The 18103-nt window shown below is 38.1% G+C and overlaps 1 protein-coding gene across 1 annotated transcript in view; it reads right to left on the bottom strand.

The window, feature by feature from the left end:
• Window positions 1-110: 110 nt before the first annotated feature.
• Window positions 111-18103, bottom strand: part of HGFAC (HGF activator) — a 40424-nt gene continuing 22431 nt past the window's right edge. Inside the window, exons 8-14 of the mRNA XM_021550692.2 lie at window positions 13257-13431; window positions 10883-10968; window positions 10162-10402; window positions 7543-7682; window positions 5291-5431; window positions 4142-4290; window positions 111-1788 (exon numbers count right to left, since the gene is read on the bottom strand). Coding sequence (XP_021406367.2) covers window positions 1618-1788; window positions 4142-4290; window positions 5291-5431; window positions 7543-7682; window positions 10162-10402; window positions 10883-10968; window positions 13257-13431 — 1103 coding nt within the window. The 3' untranslated portion in view covers window positions 111-1617. The remainder of the gene's footprint in view (window positions 1789-4141; window positions 4291-5290; window positions 5432-7542; window positions 7683-10161; window positions 10403-10882; window positions 10969-13256; window positions 13432-18103) is intronic.

Below are 18103 nucleotides of genomic sequence, written 5' to 3'. Positions count from 1 at the left end.
GCACAAAGTGTTATTTCATCTTTCTACCAGCTCTCAACCTCTAGATCAGCCTATGGAGGGATTCAAAGATCTTACTGTAACTTTATACATGACAGACTAAGTTCAAGAAACAGAGGGTAAATGTTTTTATTAAACAGTTTACATCATTTATCTAGATTAGCATTGTTGTATATTTTTACTTTCACAGATGCAGGTTTTGGTTATTTTTCCTTAAAAAAAATTCTTTTAATTGCAGATAACATTCACCACTACTAAGAAACCCATGAGGACACTGCAAACAAAAAACCACATCTGAATATCTAGGCACTGCTTTAAAATTCTATTACTTAAAAAAACAACTTTGCTTGAGAAACTTAAGAGAGTTCATAAATGTTCACTGCCAGGGGAGAAATACATTTCACATCAACACCTAAATGTACACATCTGACATAGCTAAAGGTCTCCTGTAATAGGAAAATAAAAAAATCCATTCTTTGTCAGAATTTTTCTGTTTAATAATTTTCTGCCTGTTTTTGCTAATACAGCTGAGTCCACTGCCTCTAAACAGCTGTATATTGTAATAATTGCTTTGGTTGTTCCCATAACAATTCTATAGACCATGACAGTAAAGCCTGTGGTTTATGGTATCACCAAATCCCTAAGGAAAATGTCAAGCTGCACCCCAGCCATCCAGTTGAAAAATCTGTTACAAGAAACCTCCTTTCTGAATTATCTAAATAGTTGAACAACTTGTTAGTACAAAACCTAAGACATCTTCAAAACACTGTCAAATTAAAGAAATGTTTAGGGATTTATCAGCAAGGTGAAGTATTTCCATTGCTATCCTCAAGGCAAGGAGCAGATCACAGTCTGCAAAAGGTCATGGCTGTATCAACCTAAATCAGCTGCTCCATCTTCCAACATCTTTCAGGAAGACTTTGAGCTCTCAGGAGGTGTTGTGTTAACCTTGCTGGAAAATTGCACACCAGGTTCAGCAGAGCTCTGAGACAGGTTCCTGATTTTACGTCAGTGGAACACAGAAATGTGTTTATATAAAAATATGCTTAGGTGTTTGGTTGAAACAAACCCTAAACCCTCTGGTTTCTTTCCCCAGACCTGTTGTTGCACTTAGCTGAGGAGCAGCTTTATCTACGTTGTTCTCTTGGTGTCTCTTGCCCTGAGCTTCAAGAGATCATTTCTCAGGGAGAGGGAATTTCATTTTTTATTTTCCTGTTTATTTTTTCATTTCAACTGAGAATACAAGGGCAATATTGTTGCAGGTTGGTCTGGGGGATGACAGCTCCACCAGAAACTTCAAAACACATCAAATCCATTTTTAGTTAATCCACCAGGCAGGCAGAGAGTTGTAGATTTTTGTGCACTGTCTTGATATGTTGGAGATTTTTTTATTAAGACAAATAAAGGCAGTTATGTGTGTTGAGCAATCCACAGCCCTTGAATGCTAGATCAAGGCTGCTGACATCAGATGGAGCAGGGCTGCTTTTGGTGGTCTGGCTTGGAACTGCTAAGAACTACCATGAGGCTTTTCATATCAGCTTATAATAAAATATTTATGTCACTTTAAATAAAACCAAAAGACTCCTGAACTCTGCTTCAAATGTTAGTGTATTTAACTATTCAACTAGTTTTTCGGGGGGCTATTTTCTCATTAATCCACTTTACATAGTTTGTCACTCTTGTGTATACTCCAGGTTTGTTGGCTCTGCCGCAGCCGTCTCCCCAGCTGATAATTCCATAGAGGTAAGAGATGTCATTTTCCTCACAAGCCAGAGGTCCACCAGAATCTCCCTGCATCAAAAGTAAGCAAAGGTTATCTAATTTGATAGGAAGCAGTCACAAGATTAGTTAAGGAAAATCCTAAAATAGGAATGTTTGCACATCAGATTTAAACTAAAAAAAAAAAAAAAAAAAAAAAAAAAAAAAAAAGCAGTTTACTGAAGTTTCATTATAGAAAGCATTTTTAGTAATATTTAGATATAATGATGTATTTTTAAAAATTAAGCATTAACAAAAGTATCAAAATACCAGCTTTGTCTAAAAATATGAAATTTTTAGATTCAGACACCTGCTGAAAAGCATGGTTGATTTAGATAATTTTCAATGGCCTTTGAGGCTTGGCAAATGTGTTGTAATATCAGCACTGCATGAAGGGGTTACATGGGTGCATTTGGACAGTTTCTTGATGCAGTTTACTGCAACTTTCAGAGAACATGAGAGCTTTCAAAGAAAGGTGTTGCATACAGCCACACTTTGTGACTGTGGGATACAGTATTTTTGTGGCATATGGGGTTTTTCAAGTGTTTGAATTTGCTACTGAGAATTTAATTTGTCATTAAACCATAAACCAAAAATCAGCCCAAACATGCAAGAGTTAATTTTGAACATTTCTACTTATTTTAAACTTTGAAAACGTTAAGGACAGGGGTTATTATTATTACTCATAGACTGACTTTCTAGAGAAATTAAAATGTTAGAAATTAAAAATGTGACTTAGTAAATGGTACTGGTAAAAGCAGCCATCACTAGTTATTTGAGACCAAGGAGATTTTTTTTCCTATCTCAAAAGGAAATTTCTTGAGATTTCTTGAGAGCAAAATACCTAGGAAAATTGTGTTGCCTTTATATTGAAGATTTCTGTGATAAGTGAGGGACATCAGATGAAGTCTTGCTTGTTTGCATATTTTTCAAAATTAGTCTAATTGACTGCAATTTTGGCATCAGTGCACTGATTAAATGAAAAAAAGTTTCCAAGAAAATCTTTTTAAAATAATCAAGGAAAACACATTGTCTGTTTGAAGTTTCTTGGTCTTGGAGTATTTTTTATACATGGTTTACAGGTTAATATTCTAAGTGTACATTAATGTACATTAAAAAAAACCCAGAGGTCAGCTACATCTGTTATTACATTAAGAGGTCTATATTGTTTCTCCTCAGACCCCACTACAAGTATGACAATAGGAAAAAATGAATTATTGATTCACTAATAATGATTTCATGTCACGAGCACTGTTCTTCAGCAACATCTGGGACTCAAAATTGCTGTTTCTCAGAGTTTGTAATTCTCTCCAGACCACTTGTCTTTGTGCAACTCCTTTCTCCTTCCCTCCACTTTCTTTTTTCTTTTTCATTCCCAATTTCTGTTTTTCCTGGGCTGTGAGAGAGAATCAGCTGTGATGCTGTCTCTTGTATTTGCACTTCCCAGGAAAGGCAAGGGGAGCTGGGTAGTTTTCACCTCTCTGGCTCATGTGAATCCTTGCAACCCTAACCTCAGCCCTGGCCTTGAGCCACTGCTGGCTGCTTCCATTTCACTCCTGCCACCTTTCTTTGGAAATGTTTATGACCTCTATGGGGCTTCCAGCACACACTACAGTGGTATTCTTTCCTGCACTTACACTGCCAGCTATTATCTAGGTGCTGCCTTTTCACAAATTTATATAAATAGAGCAAAATCCTCCTCCTTCAAAATGAGCTGTAGATGAAATCTGAAGTTTTATGTAAGGAACAATCTGATCCTTCATTTTAAGGAGTCTCATCTATCACCACAACAATTCTGCATCCTTATTCAGAGCCAAGGTGTGACATAACTGGAAGTAGTAAGAGTATGAGGTCATTCCATGAGAGACTGAGGTTACATAACACAGTTTCCAGTTTACTGACATTCTACACCATTCAGTCACATCCACTGTAGAAACTTCAGCTCCTTCCTCCAAGCCTCACCACTGCTCCTCACCTCCTACCCAGGTGTCCTTATTTTCCCTCAGTCAAGAGGTAGCAGCTCTGGGATTTGACCCCACTCAGGTTCATGCTGGTTTTCCTGCTGGCACATCCCTGCCAGCTGGGCAGAAATCCATTGCCACCACCTGCAGGCTCAGCCAGGACCAGAGCAATACACCCTCCAGTGCACAAACACTGTCTTATGTGAAGGTAGGAGGAATATAATACCCTGGATCCCTTCTGTGGAGCTTAACTGACATTGAACGTGATAAAAAATGAAGGTGGAAGCAGTCACGTAAGGTTCTTTTCTTTAGGAACATTTATTTTCTTTGGGAACACTATAAAGTCAAAAGTAAGAATTGTACCACTACCACATTTATGAGCAAAATACATTTCTACCACCTGCCTAGAGATGACTTAGCATTACCTGACAAGCATCAGATTTGCTATCAAAGTAGCCAGCACAGAACATATTTTCTGTGAGTTCTGTTCCATAAATTTCAGGACTTCTGCACTTCTCCTCTGAAATAAGTGGAACCAGTGTTTCTTGCAGGACATCTGAATAACCAGATATATCTTAAAAAAATTCCCAGAAAGGAAAAGAAAGTAATTTTTATAGAATGTCAAGAGCATAACAGGAAAACACAAGACACAATACAACACATTTAATACATGTAACACATAATAAACATATTTAACAACTCTCAGTAATATTCATCATATGGACATCTTTAAAATAAAATAATTTTTTGATCACTTTCTGATCCTCCAGTCAGACTCCATAAAATAACAGTATTGCAATGTCCAGCCATTAATCTATTTTGGCTTCTCTCATTTTCTAGAGACTCAGGAACAGTACTCCAGCACTCTTGTCCTTACCTCTTTCCAGATGTGATAATAAATCATCCATTTTTCAAAGACTCCGTTACTTCTTTATACATTTAGACTGGGATAGTTGCTCATACTTTGTCTGTCACCAAAATGTAGCAGCCAGCTCCTCAATCCTTCTCATCTACATACATAGGTCTTTGCTATCTCAACATAGAAGCAGCATGGTCCAGCCTCATAATCCTGAAAATTCTCCTCTGAAAGGATGGGATTATTTTTTCCCCCTTTCTCAAACTGGGTGTAAGAACTTCTTAGCCTAAAGTCTACCTGGCCTTCTCCTATCAACACTTTCAAAGTTTCTTGATGGTGAAGTTAAAATTCTCTATCTGGAGAAATCAGGGGAAAGATTCACTTTTTGCTAAAATTCCAGGTGTTGGCACTCCAATGAGCTGCTTTCTCTCCTCCCAGTCCACTGAGATCTAGCTAGCTCATAGCTCATTCCATCCTGAAATTGGTGCAAACATTTGGTCAAAGGAATCACACTCCAAATTCCAAGGCCTGTAAAGGAAGTTCAGGATGACTATTTCAGATGTAAATGTTGTAAACTCCAAAGGTAGGTAAAAAAAATCCCACCTGAAGTCCCTTGCAAAACATTTTACCAAACTCTCAGTTGTATAACCTATGCCCGAGCATTATGTTTTCATTATCATCATTTTTTTCTACAAACATCAGCTTTTGTTTTACTCACTCTCATGCTTGTGTCCCCATCCAGAAATCTGACATTTCAGCTGGTCAGGGAAAACAGTGTTACTTTCTGGCAGGCAGATGGGCTGAACAAACTGGGACTTGACAGCACAACGTTGGCCATTCTTCTTCAGCTTAATCAAAGCTGCAGAACAGAAAATACAGGAGGAAGAAAGTGACTGTTCCCTTTCTTTAATGGGATTGGCAGTAATGGGTCTCAGATACAAATTTAATTATCCCCTAAGCCTCTCTTAATTAAGATATTTCAATCAAAGACAGACAGACTCATCTCAACAGCACCTGATTTCACAGCAAATTGAAGGCTGAAACATTCAGCTACTCCCCTTGTGGGAATATTTATTTTATGCTATGCTCACTGAGCAGGTTTTGCTTCACTGCCTCTGTAGAGAAGGGGGAAGATAGAAAATACATGTGTCTCCTCCCACCTAATAGTTAAATAACAGTGACATATCCCCAACTTTCAGCTGAAATAAGTGGGATGTGCAAATACTCACTGCTTCTGAAAGCCTGGCCACTGGCCTAACTCCAATTCCATTTAAAAAATTAATTACTCCAAGAGCTGGTGTATTTTGTGTCCTGTTAATACTGAGTTCAGCAAAATTCAAGGTCTTTAAAATTAAGGAATAAAACCTTGGGATATTTCAAAACCAAGCTCCTTGAAGCTACAAAATATTTCATAACCTACACAGTCTTTGCTAAGCAGTCATGGGGTTGAAAACAGTGTAAATACATAGCTGTGAAGCATCATTAGATTGATACTGAAAGATTTCAAAAAATTCTTCCCTATTTCATTTGGCTGTAAAGCAGCAAAGGGGGCTATGTACTGGGTGGAACAAGGGCAGCATCTTGGTTTGGCCACACCACTCAAAGAGAACAGAGCTGAGGTAATGTGGACACACCTGTTAAACCTTCTCATCAGGCCTTTTGGAAGCTCAAAGTTTTGTGAGCACAGCTGTATGGAAAACAAGTGACCTTACTGGATAGTCTTGTTTTTCTACCAGCTAATTTTTGGCCTTAGTGGAACAGAGAAGCAGTAGCTCACAGTCTGAGAAGCCCACACAAACCTTGCTCCCACACTTCCTTATCTTTCTCCTCTTCCCCACTAACTCTGCCTGCTTCTGAATCCCTCAAATTTCCTAGCAAACATTCATGTGATAGTTGTTTCCTTTAGAAAAGTATTTTCAGCAGGACAAAACTCTTCTGTTGCATCAGCAGAAATCACTGACTGGACAGAACAAACACCTGCATCTTGCCCCCACAACAGCTTCTGCTTTCTCATTTATTTTTGGAATTGGACTTGTCTTAGGCACTCCATGTTCAGCTCTCCCTAGATTTGGACATAGCACACTGGTGAGGCACGCCTACCTAATTTCAGAGTAATTAAAAAAGCTATGAGATCTCAAAGCATCATGGGTGGTTTTCACCAGGATATTTCATAGCAGAGAAATGTCTCAAATCCAGTTTGTCTCCTTGAACACTGTGACAGAGCTCCCACCAACACAGAACTTGAATGCATTTTGCAATATAGTAGAAAATACTCACCATCTGTGAGCCAGAAAAAAAGCCAGTACATGCCTGACCTAAAATATTCCCAATGTCAGGCTATTAAATAGTCTCATAGACAAAGTGCTCACACAGCTTGATGCCCTGGAGTGACGTGACAACTTTCACAAGAGCAGATCAGAAAATAAGTAAGTTGCTGCTCCATTGTCATTCTGACTAATATTATAAGGTCAATCAGAAGGGCATTTAACTTCTGACTGATAAGACAGCTGATTTTAAAATCTATCTCAATGTAAAAAATGATTCTGAGTACCACAGGTTTTCAGAGCAGATGGGGTTATTACATTCATCTAGTCAGATCCTTTATACAATACAGACAATAGAATTTTACCAAGTAATTCCTGCATCAAGCCTACAGCTTCTGGTTCAGCTGAAAAAAATGCCTAATCTCACTGAGACTTGAAGTGATGATGAATCTGCCACATATCTAGGTAAATTGCTCCAAAGGCTAATTATCATAATTATTTAAAATTTGCAATTTATTTTTCATCTGAATTTGTCTAGCCTTCAGATGCTGTTATAACTCTGGTAGAACTAAGAACCCTCTGCATTCAAAAGCCTCTCCTAGTATCTATGATTTTTCCACTCTAAAGGCAGTTTCTAACAGACCATCTAAACTTGAAACAAGGTCAAGTAAACGGAAAATAAAACTGTCTGAAGAAAAATACTCACCAATATCATGTTCCGTAGGATTGAACACAGAATACTGAGGATGCAAGATGTATTTCTCTATTTCAAATGTCTGTGTTACATCAGTTGTTTTATTAAATATTTGTTGACCCAGAACTACTCGAATGGTGGATTTTAGTGGACTGTAATGCAAGAGAGAGACAAGCAGTTCTGTGATTAGCAGGACAAATGCACCTGATTTTCCAGTGGCTGGGTATCCTATGAACCATTATAACCTTAGATTCCCTCCATGTCCATTGTTTACCCTCTCATAATGCCTCTACCTGTTTCCCCCTACAGAGGGCAAGGAAAAAGATGTAACTGTGAGACCCAGGCTCTGTGGGTCCTGATTAGCCTAATTAAAGGCTGCTGCTTCTTTAAAGAAGGAAAATGCCAGCACAGGCACTGCTGCCCAAGCTGCTGTTTGGCTAACAAGCATCTTTGGGGGGTGTAAACACTTCTAGAAACTTAACTGAGTCAACTTAAACTCAGCATTGCCCATGATTACAAAAACTGCTCAGAAAGAAATGGAGGATCAAAAGATGACTCGGTAGTGGATATCTAATTTCTCTGGGAAAACAGTTTCCTGAAAAAAATTATAGGCATGCACCAGGATTTAAAGGTGTTCGCACACTGACAATTCAGGAATATCTGGGAAACTTCCACCGAGAAGATATCACCAGTTCTGTGATTTGCTTATCTATGTTATATCTGTTGTCCAGAATCAAAAGCAACCTGGTGAAGTCCCAAAAGCACATGGATTTAATGGGAAACCTCCCGTCCAGAGGAGAACACAGTATTTGCAATTCACACCATCTTTTCCAACTATCAGTTTTTCACTTTAAGAAGACCACAGTCCTCTGATATCCAGTGTCCTAGGAAAGAAAGCTAATAAGAACAAGTATAGCAACTGGGAAGTAAGGGACATTTGGGAATAATCAGGAAGTGTTTAAGAAAGGCAATATATTCTCTATCTTTGAAAGCAAGAGAATTCATATTTCACTCTTGTTCTAAAACCAATTCAAATTGCATAAATCTACAATGAATTGAGTTAGCAAGTTTCTCCAACATTGGATCACACCTGTGTTTTGTTACCCAGTGCAGGAGAAGAAAATATCTGGTGTCACACATCATGCACAGACACAGAGTGATTTGCATCTTTGCAGTTTCCCTGGTTGCATTTCTGTGCCCATCAGGTATGAAAGCACCAGAGAACCTCCCCCAGAACTACTGTACTGAGTGCACAGCAATGACCAGCAGCCATGGACTCAGAGGAAAGAGATTCTGGGCAATTGCAGTGCAGAGAGACAGCAGCAACACTGCTACAAGAACTATGTTTAAGGTTAACAAAGGAAAGGACAAAGTGTATTCTGTATTGCTGAAAAACAAGACAATAAAATGTTCTATCAATATGTAAAGCCATGATTTTATCAGAATTTTTGCAGTACCTCCTTGAAAATCAAATTTTGGGCCTGTAAAACAGTGGAAGGTCACTTTCTGAAACGGTATTTAGAATAATTTAACCACTGAATGGTTCTACTAGGACTTACAGATGGTTCATTCAGGAAAAGAAATAAAACAGGAGGGGCTACAGAAAAGAAAAAGAAACAATTGAGTTGCACAGGTATCTATTGTCGCCTAGTGGAAAACAGTTGGAATTGTGACTACCAGAGGTACTAAACAAACAGAAGAACACAAATTACAATGCAGTAATTATGGAAAATCTGTACGTACCAAACGACCAGCTGGAAGTGGGTGGAAATGTCCTGAACAGCTGCCAAAGTTAGTAGCTATTTCACAACATTTGAAAAACAAATGCATTGTGGCTTGAGCTCCAAATGCTTCAGTACAGCATTCATAGTGGTATTATTAGCTCTACAAGCTATCTGTGTCTATATTCTGGCAAAAGGTTTTCTGTTTCTCTTGGCTTCTTTACTATGCAAAGGAACAATGGGTATCAAATGATGTAATATCTTTCCTTTAATGTGATCAAATTGAAATCAGGGAAAGTGTTGAACATTTGTGAAAATTAAGTATGTAGAATAAAGTAAGAGCGTCCTATAATCAATATTTTTTCCAGTGTCCTACAGGAGAAAAAAAATATCTCTCAAGAAAATGAGCTTCTGAAGTTTGACAGTTTAGTTCTTCCATGTGGCTTTTTGTGAAACTCAGCCCACTCCATTTGTGTCAACCAACGGTAATTTATTGTCTCTAATAAATCATTGCTTGGCTGTCTCAGCCTTTCTGAACAAAACACAGCAGTGAGCATAGTCATCTCTGTTATATCTCAAAACAGGCATAAACATTCAGAAAGGTAACCAACAAGAAGAGAAATACTTCTGTTCCCCTGCAGGTTCTTGCACATGTGATGCCCCATTCTGTGTGCTGCTTCACCCTACCTTATTCTTTTAGTCAGGATGTTTAGATTCCTTGAGACTACTTAAGGAACAAGATAAGGGCTTATGAGATTATAATAGTCCAAAATATTTTTTAGATTATTTGGAGTATTCAAATTGCCAGAAATTCCTTTTGACACATTGGTCTTCTATAATCTCATCTTCTTTCTTGTCTCAGTTCAGATTTGTTGTGAAGACCCACTGTCACACTAAGGGGTGAGCTTACCTGTTAGCAAAGCAGTGTGCTGCTGACACAACCCAGCAGGTCTGAACCAGACTTCCACCACAGAAACTCTCTCCAATATATATAGCTGCTGTCCAGGGGTGAGATCCAGGCAGAGATGAAGACCCCCCAACAATCCTGGGTCTCACAAAACTTCTTTTTTTATGTCTTCTTCCACATGGCCTTTTGGTGCTTGCAGAGATATCTACTTTGTCTGGAACTAGTGGCCTTCTTTCCCTGCTTGCTGAGATAAAAAGGGATATGGCTTCAGACTACCAGAGTCTTTATGTTTTGGAATTAAACACCATTAAACACATCTTCAGGGTGTAGACCTCTCATTGCTCACAGAAGCCCACTCCCTTTTTTGGGTCTGTAATTCCCAGGGTGACAATAATTTTTACCAAAATTACCAAAATGTCAGTAATTTCTGGCACCTTGCATGTTCTAGCAGAAAATTTGGGGATATTGGGATGGTTGTGACCAAACCAGTAGTATGACAGTGTGACCAGCAGTAGCATGACACTGTTGCTATTTCAGGACAAGAATCACAGATTGTATCACAACTCCAAAAATGCAAAAGAAGCCTGTTGTTTACTGGAAACAGTAAAATATTCAACACTTCTGGGAACAGTAGAACACTCAAAATTACGCAGTAAAACCTTGTTGTAGTATCAATAAATCTTAATTCATTCATACCATGGATTTTAAGAAAGCCTTTACATACCACAAGTTGGAATGTCACAATACGCCCAAGACAAACTGTTGTCCTTCATGATGTAACACCAGGGCTTATCATCATCATCTGGATTTCTGGTTAATTCAGGGGAAGAGGGAATTACAAGCATTAACCACAGTGTTGTTCCAAGCTTCTGAAAGGTTTTCTGCTTTTTCCTCTTGCACCATGCAGAGCACTGACAGGGCTCTCAGATTTTGAGCCATCTGACAAAGTACTCACCTACAAGGGTGAGCAGATTTTCAATATAATTGTTCATCTTAAAACTAACCAAGACTAAGGTTCACTAGGACCTGAAATACAGACATAACTGAACACCTGTAAAATTTGCCTACAAGTATTTGGATGCATGAGCACATTCACAGCATTTAACTACAGCCCACACTGAAGTGCTTTCACAGGTATCAGCTCAGCTATTTTCAGAACTAAATCCCATGGGAGAGATTTCTGTTTTAGGTTATTTTTTAGGCAAGGAGATTCCAACACAGGTAGACTCATAGAAAATCCATAACAAGAATAGCTAGCAAAAATTAATTTGCAAATCTCAAGTTCACATTCCCTAGAGAGTCTGAAGAAATTAAAGACTGTTTCAAGAAAATATTGTATTCCTCAAAAAGGTTGGGAATAAAAAAGGAGTAACAGAAACTACTTTGCCCTTTATTATCTTGGTGTTAAATACATTTTTGTTTGATTCCACTTGGGTTTCTCTGTGGTACAGCCTATCTTTATCAATGCATAATAAGTAACCAGAAATCTGCCCAGTCTACACCTCCAAGAATATAGGGAGACTTTATTAGACCAAGAAGAATAGACAAAGTAGTTCAGAGCTCCAGATAAGCAGTAATTCTAATTTCAGTTGGATTTATCACAAGCACTCTCTGTTATTGTAAGGTTCTTCGATTATTTTTTTTCTTTTTCAATCTGACTGTTCATCAGGAAAAGATTAGAGCACTTTCAAATTCTTAGAACTGAAGAAGCAACACAGGTTGAGTCATCTTCCGCCAACAATGTTTCTAAATTAGACTATTTGAAGAAGAAGATATCTGCAGGATTATATAGTACAGCAGAGATATCCCCAGAAATTGTAACAAGCTGACAAAAAAGTGAAAAGCTTTTTTCTCAGCTCTACAGAACATGAACACATCAGCTCCTACACCATTTTGTTCTCTGCATTTCAAATCTGAAAGTGAATATTGGGCATAAATAATGCAAATCAAAGGGCTCAAGTTTCATGACAGCACAAAACGTGTGCCAGATAAATTGCCACGCTGTGCTGGGACACCATAAATCAGATACTGAAGTCTTTGCATGAGGAGCAAGCCCTGGAAATCAAGGTGGGAGGGCTTAAAGGTAGGGTAGGAATTGTTTATTTTTAGTTGGTGTTAGTTAGAGAAGGGCTACTTCAGCATGCATTCATGCTTTTTATTACTAAACAAATTAGGAAGTGCAGGACATTCTGATTTTCCTGAACTACTGGTCTAAGTTCCATTAAAAACACACACACACATACACACAAATAAGCAATCAAGCAAACAAACAAAATCTTCAAGCAATCAAGCAAACAAACAAAAGGCATCAACCAGTAATTTATGGAGAATCATCTAAAGTTTGGCAGGTTTAGCGTTTGCTCAGGATGAGAAATTTTCTCTCTAAATAAGAACATTTATTTGTGGATATCCATTGAGCTCATGGATACCTCAGAAACAGGGGGAAGAACATAAGGTGATTGAGGAGAAGTCACAAACCTACATAGCACAAGCTATTTTCATTATAGCTTAACAGAAAACTTCAGCAGAAATGTAGTTTATCACTATATGGTACAATCAAAATTGAAACACTGGGAAATCTTTGGCAATAGTTTTCCTTTGTAAGAAATCAAAAAGATTTGACATCCCATTTCAATCTTATTTAAAGATAGTGCTTTGATTTTTCATTTTCAAGTAACTTTTCTCTTTTGAAAATATTTCTTTATGGTATATCTTTCACAAGCAAAGAATAAAAAATTAAATTTAGCCATTTCAATTGATTTCTCGTTTTGGATAAACATCAGTGAGCAATGTCAAAAGTTTTGCATTATGGTCTCATTTGGGAAAAAACTCATTACCCAGGGGAAAAGAAAAGGACCTGGAATTTCCAACATTATTTTGTATCTGAGCTTCTCTCAGCAGACCCAGTTATTGATCGAGTCTATCAACCAGATCTTGTCTTCTGTACAATCACTCTTGTCAGGCTGACTGATTACTAAAATCAGTCTAGCTTTTCTGAGACAAGGAGATCTCTGCCTTGAGATCCCTGGCGCTTCTCATTTCCACGACACATCCTTCTCTTGATGTACAAATGCAGGACAAACAAGAACTTTCCTCACCTGCAGTAAGGGAAGGGCCCCAGGCCAAGCTGCACTGCTTTCCCAATGCTGTCAACATGAAGCTCTTGGTAAAGCAGGTCTGAATTCCAAGGCAAGCAGCTGTGTCCAGAAATGGTTGTCTTGGCTGTCCCTCTGTAATCTGTGCCATTGCCAATGTAGCACCGATGGCTCGGGTCTGGCAGAGGAAGAGACTGGTCAGGAATCAGTGATAATTGCATGTTAAACACTCCCTTCACAGCTGAGGTTTGCAATGACAGCCAGAGCCCAACCCTGCAGTGCCTTTCACCTTGCACCAAACAAGAATTTTTTTAGTTTCTTGAATGCACCAAACAAGAAATTTTTAATAAAGAAAAAAGGAACCTAAGAAGTTAAAACCTCTGCTTTAAATTAGTAGTAAGTTAACCTAATTTTACACAGGAGCAAGTAAGTAATCAAGAGACAAAATAGAAAAAAATTAGACCTAAAATTTGTACTGTGTATGTAAGATTTCAGTCAGCAATCTGCAGCAAAGTCAGCAATATGGCTGGGATTCCTCTGGTCTAATTTTAGACACATCTGAGCTCATCTCTGGAGGCTCCCTTTTTAGTTAATTAAGAGAAACAGAGATTTCTAGTGCCAAAATGATCCAGCCTGTTTGAGGTAACTTTTTTAAGATGAGGTAGATCCCATAGACTCCTGTCCACATTGAATGAATCTCCATTGAACATATAGGGTGCTTAAGGCAACCAGCTCAAACAGAGACATAGTACTGAAAATAATCCTGCTCTGCAAGTGCTTCAAGAACCTGATTTTTGAAAATACTTCTTTTAATGGCCTTATACATATCCATATATATATATATATATATATATATATATATATACACACACACACTATACTCATGTCTATTACAAATATGGCTATGTGTTGCAGATTCATCAATTTTGCAAACTTCTAACTTGTAGGTTGAATTTTCTTATTCAAAACCCACGTCTTTGTCACCTGCAGGAGGGCTATTTCTTCAGCTAGGTCTGACACATGCATATTCTATGACCTGTATACTCAGCTGCCAAGATCTATCAACAGCACATACCAGCATTATGGCTGAAAAACATATGGGGATGCATTTGTATACAAATAGCTACACTGAGCAGAAAGCCTACACCTCAAAACACAGCTAAGAGTATCCCAAAGGAAACACAAAACCATCTAATGCACAAAAAGGATTAATTGTGACCGAGCCTTAGAGTGTTTCTTGTCCCAGCCATGTCAATGTGACATGTCCTTGACATGTCACAAGACTGATGGAATCTTCTTCTAAACATATAGACATACTTAAAGATATAACATCATTGACCAACTGTTGAAAAACACCCTCTGAGGATGATCCATCACACCACACAGTGTAGACAGCTATTGCCAAAGGCCTGTTTATTTTGACAGAATAAGGTGATACATGAACCAGGGCACATAACCAGGACTGAAATAATGAACCACAGTACTGAACTGCTGCTGTTAATTACCCTGCCAAGTCATCAGTGTAGACAGACCTCAAAACCACAAGCAAGCATATGGCATAAGTTTGGGAGATGAAGGTCAAGAATTTTGGTGGAAGAACATTAGTTAGTATACAAACACTTTGCTAAATGCACTTTCTAGCTTGGCCTGACAGACACTTCTGATGTGCTCAGATCACATTTTCTCCCACCTGCAACCTGAATCAAATTCCCTTTATTCAATGACTATAAAAATAACATTAAATCAAACTCATATTTTAAAAATTATAATATAGGACCTCACAGAAAATAACTTGTCTATCATTTGTATTGTTAGCAAGAGTAACCATGTCTTGGCAAACCTGCCATTTATTTTTTGAGCAAGTTGCAAGTTACCCTGCTTTGTTTGCCTGAAACAGCATCATGAAAATACCTCAATCATGCCGGATGCTAAGTTTATTCATTTATGCAGGGAAGTACCAGGTGCTGTGTTTACTTGTACTGTATTTATTGCATTCAGAAACAATTTAGAGTGGCTACTTTTATGAGACTGAAACAAGGGATTGTATTTCAGTACAGACCTGGGGCCATATTCTGCAATACCAGTGGTTTGGATGTCTTGCAGATGGTGTTTACAATTTGTGCTTATCCTTGTCAGGCTTAAAATCCAACATATCTCTATTCCATCAGATCTGCCAGTCATTGCTAAAGCTGCCAATGTATTTTAACTGGAAGAATTTGGCTCTTTCTATATCATCCCTCACGTTCTCCTTCTGTAGCTGAGAAGTTAAGATTACATCTTGCACTTGTTGAGGGGAGCAGTAATATCTCTCAAGAAGTTTTTTGTTTCTCTTGTATGAAGAGTATTTTGGAAACAGACATAACTTGAGTTAATTTGCTATCCTGTGGAAAGGCTTCTGAGGTGAAACATTAACATTCATTAGTAGCTTTCCTTTGGTCTGTGCTCCACTCCAGAAACCTTTACCTGAGTGGTTGGCAGCAGCACAATGGTACCCATTAAGGCCATGAGAAGTATTGGCAATGCTTTATACATTTTATCACCTATAATTCAGGAAAAACAGTTTAAAAAAATATTTTCTTTTTTTTTTTTTTTTGAACTGTTACAGCACTGAAAAAAATCTTTTTCCCTCTTTATCAGAAACAGTGTGTAGGTGGTCTGCTTTCAGCAGTTCTTAATGGATTGCTCTGATTGGGAACTGTTCAGTCCCAAATCCATATAGCTTCCATAATGTCTCATAACTCTGAAACATATTTATTTCCTTATGTGGAAGAAAGTAATGGAGGATGTAATATATGTTTTCTTGTTCATTCACGTCCCTATACTACCACCAATCACTGCTAAGAGTAGAAATGGCCAAAACTTTCAGATCATGAAAGTTTTGATGCAAATGCAAATTCAACTTACTCTGCAGTCCTATGCCACTATCATCCCTCTTTGCTTCTTTTCAGAAAAAATATTATTAAAATTTAAAATTATAAATAATTTCTTGTTGTGTTTTATTTTTTCAATCGAAGGTATTTCAATAGCTCATGTAAAACATTGCACAGGTGTTAAGATTTTGTATTTTATAAGCAAGTCACAGCAAGTCTCTGCCTTTTCCAACAAAACAGTTTTGGATCTTAATATTAACAGCAACCTGAAATAGCAGTTATCCAACCAGTTCCAATTGCTGACTTTCTGAAAGCATTACACAAGACTTTTTGTCTCCAGATCTTGTTTCATGTCCTGTAGTTACATACCTGAACATATTTAGGAGCTTCCTTTGAAACTCTGCAGAAAACAATGAATATTTCACATTTTCTTTTCCCCAGAACACTTCACCATCAATTTTCCTGATGTTTTTTAGCTTGGAATGTACTTTTTTCCACATATACATAAACTGTTTCATTCTATTTATAATTTTTTTTTTCACCAATGGTTCTGATTCTGGGACAGGATGGTTTAAAGTAACCCATTTATTCAGCAATGCTTTGATTTATCCCTGACCAATGTGTAATGCTTTTATGAAATACAATGTTAGATTAATTTTTTGTACTGCTCTATATAAGCTGATGGCAGGAACAGAGAGGGGGGAAGAGGAAAAGGACATATCCAACCTAAACCTGCCCTGACTCAGCTTCACGCTGCTTCCTGAAGATGACCAGCAATGAACAATGCTCTTTTATGCCTCTGCATTCATTTGTTTCTTACATGGCCTCAGCATTACAGGACGTGTTGCCCTTCAAGCCATCCTCTACAAGGGTATAAGCCAAATTTCCTTTCTACATGAGTTCAGACTCGTGGGCTGCCTGCAGAAGGGTTTGTCTTTTCTTTATTCAGCCAGAAGTTCCCTGACCTCCCTTCCTGGGTAGCTGAGATGCCCTCAGAGATGAAAGGCGTGGAAGCTTTGAGTTCAGGGAGCTGCCCTTGCCCTGCTGCACAGGCAGCCAACCATACTCCAGGCTGGCAGTAAATGTGTGAGAGAAAGGAGCCTCTGGCATTCATGGAGCCTGCTCTTACAGGCATCTCCTTCCATCCAGCTATGCACTGAAACACAGCACACACAGACACACACACCCTGCCTGGTGCTCTGAGAGCGACAAGGCAAATATTTCTGTGCTAAATGAAACAAACACCATGAAGAGAGCTTTGAAAGACATCCCTGTGAACCTCGTACTGCTTCCAAAGGAGGATTTGACTTATCTTCCAGTGTGTCCCTACACCACCGAAAATCTCTGTAAATATCTAAGGAGCAGACTCCACTGAAGAAACCAGTTGACATTTTTTTCACTCTTTAATGATGAGAATGTAAAGTCTGATGACGTGAGGCAGAGGATTGCATGGCAGGAGCACCAGGACTGGACTGTTCTGGCTTGAAGCAAATTGCTTTGCATTTTCCTGCCTGTCTGTGAATGTGAGGTGTAACAGCACCCACTGTGGCTTTCAGAGTTTAAAAATTAATGAACTCATACCGCAATTGAAATATAAAGGGACCTATGTATCTATATTTCAATATAATTTAATCATACTGTTATTTACCTAGATTTTAGTATTTCTGTTTGGGGTCATGAACAGCAGATTGCACATATATAGAACAAATAACTGATTTAAATAATTCTGCAACTTTCTAGTTTGTTGAATAGCACAAAAACCTCTGGACTGACAGCACCTAACACTGGAATGAATGCCTGCTGAAACTGCAGCCTAATTATGACACAACCAATCTCTCTGAGCTAAAGGCTAGGCAGAAAGGTAGAAAATTTGTCATTTTTTTGTAATCAATAAATCTAGCAGAAAATTAACATGTAAAACAAGGATGGATTTAAGACCGTGGGGGAAAAAAGCTTATTTACATGCACAAAAGCTCTTAA

The sequence above is a fragment of the Lonchura striata genome, chromosome 4 (genome assembly GCF_046129695.1).
Source record: "Lonchura striata isolate bLonStr1 chromosome 4, bLonStr1.mat, whole genome shotgun sequence".
NCBI classification, from domain to species: domain Eukaryota; kingdom Metazoa; phylum Chordata; class Aves; order Passeriformes; family Estrildidae; genus Lonchura; species Lonchura striata.
This window is presented reverse-complemented; position numbering and strand designations above follow the sequence as displayed.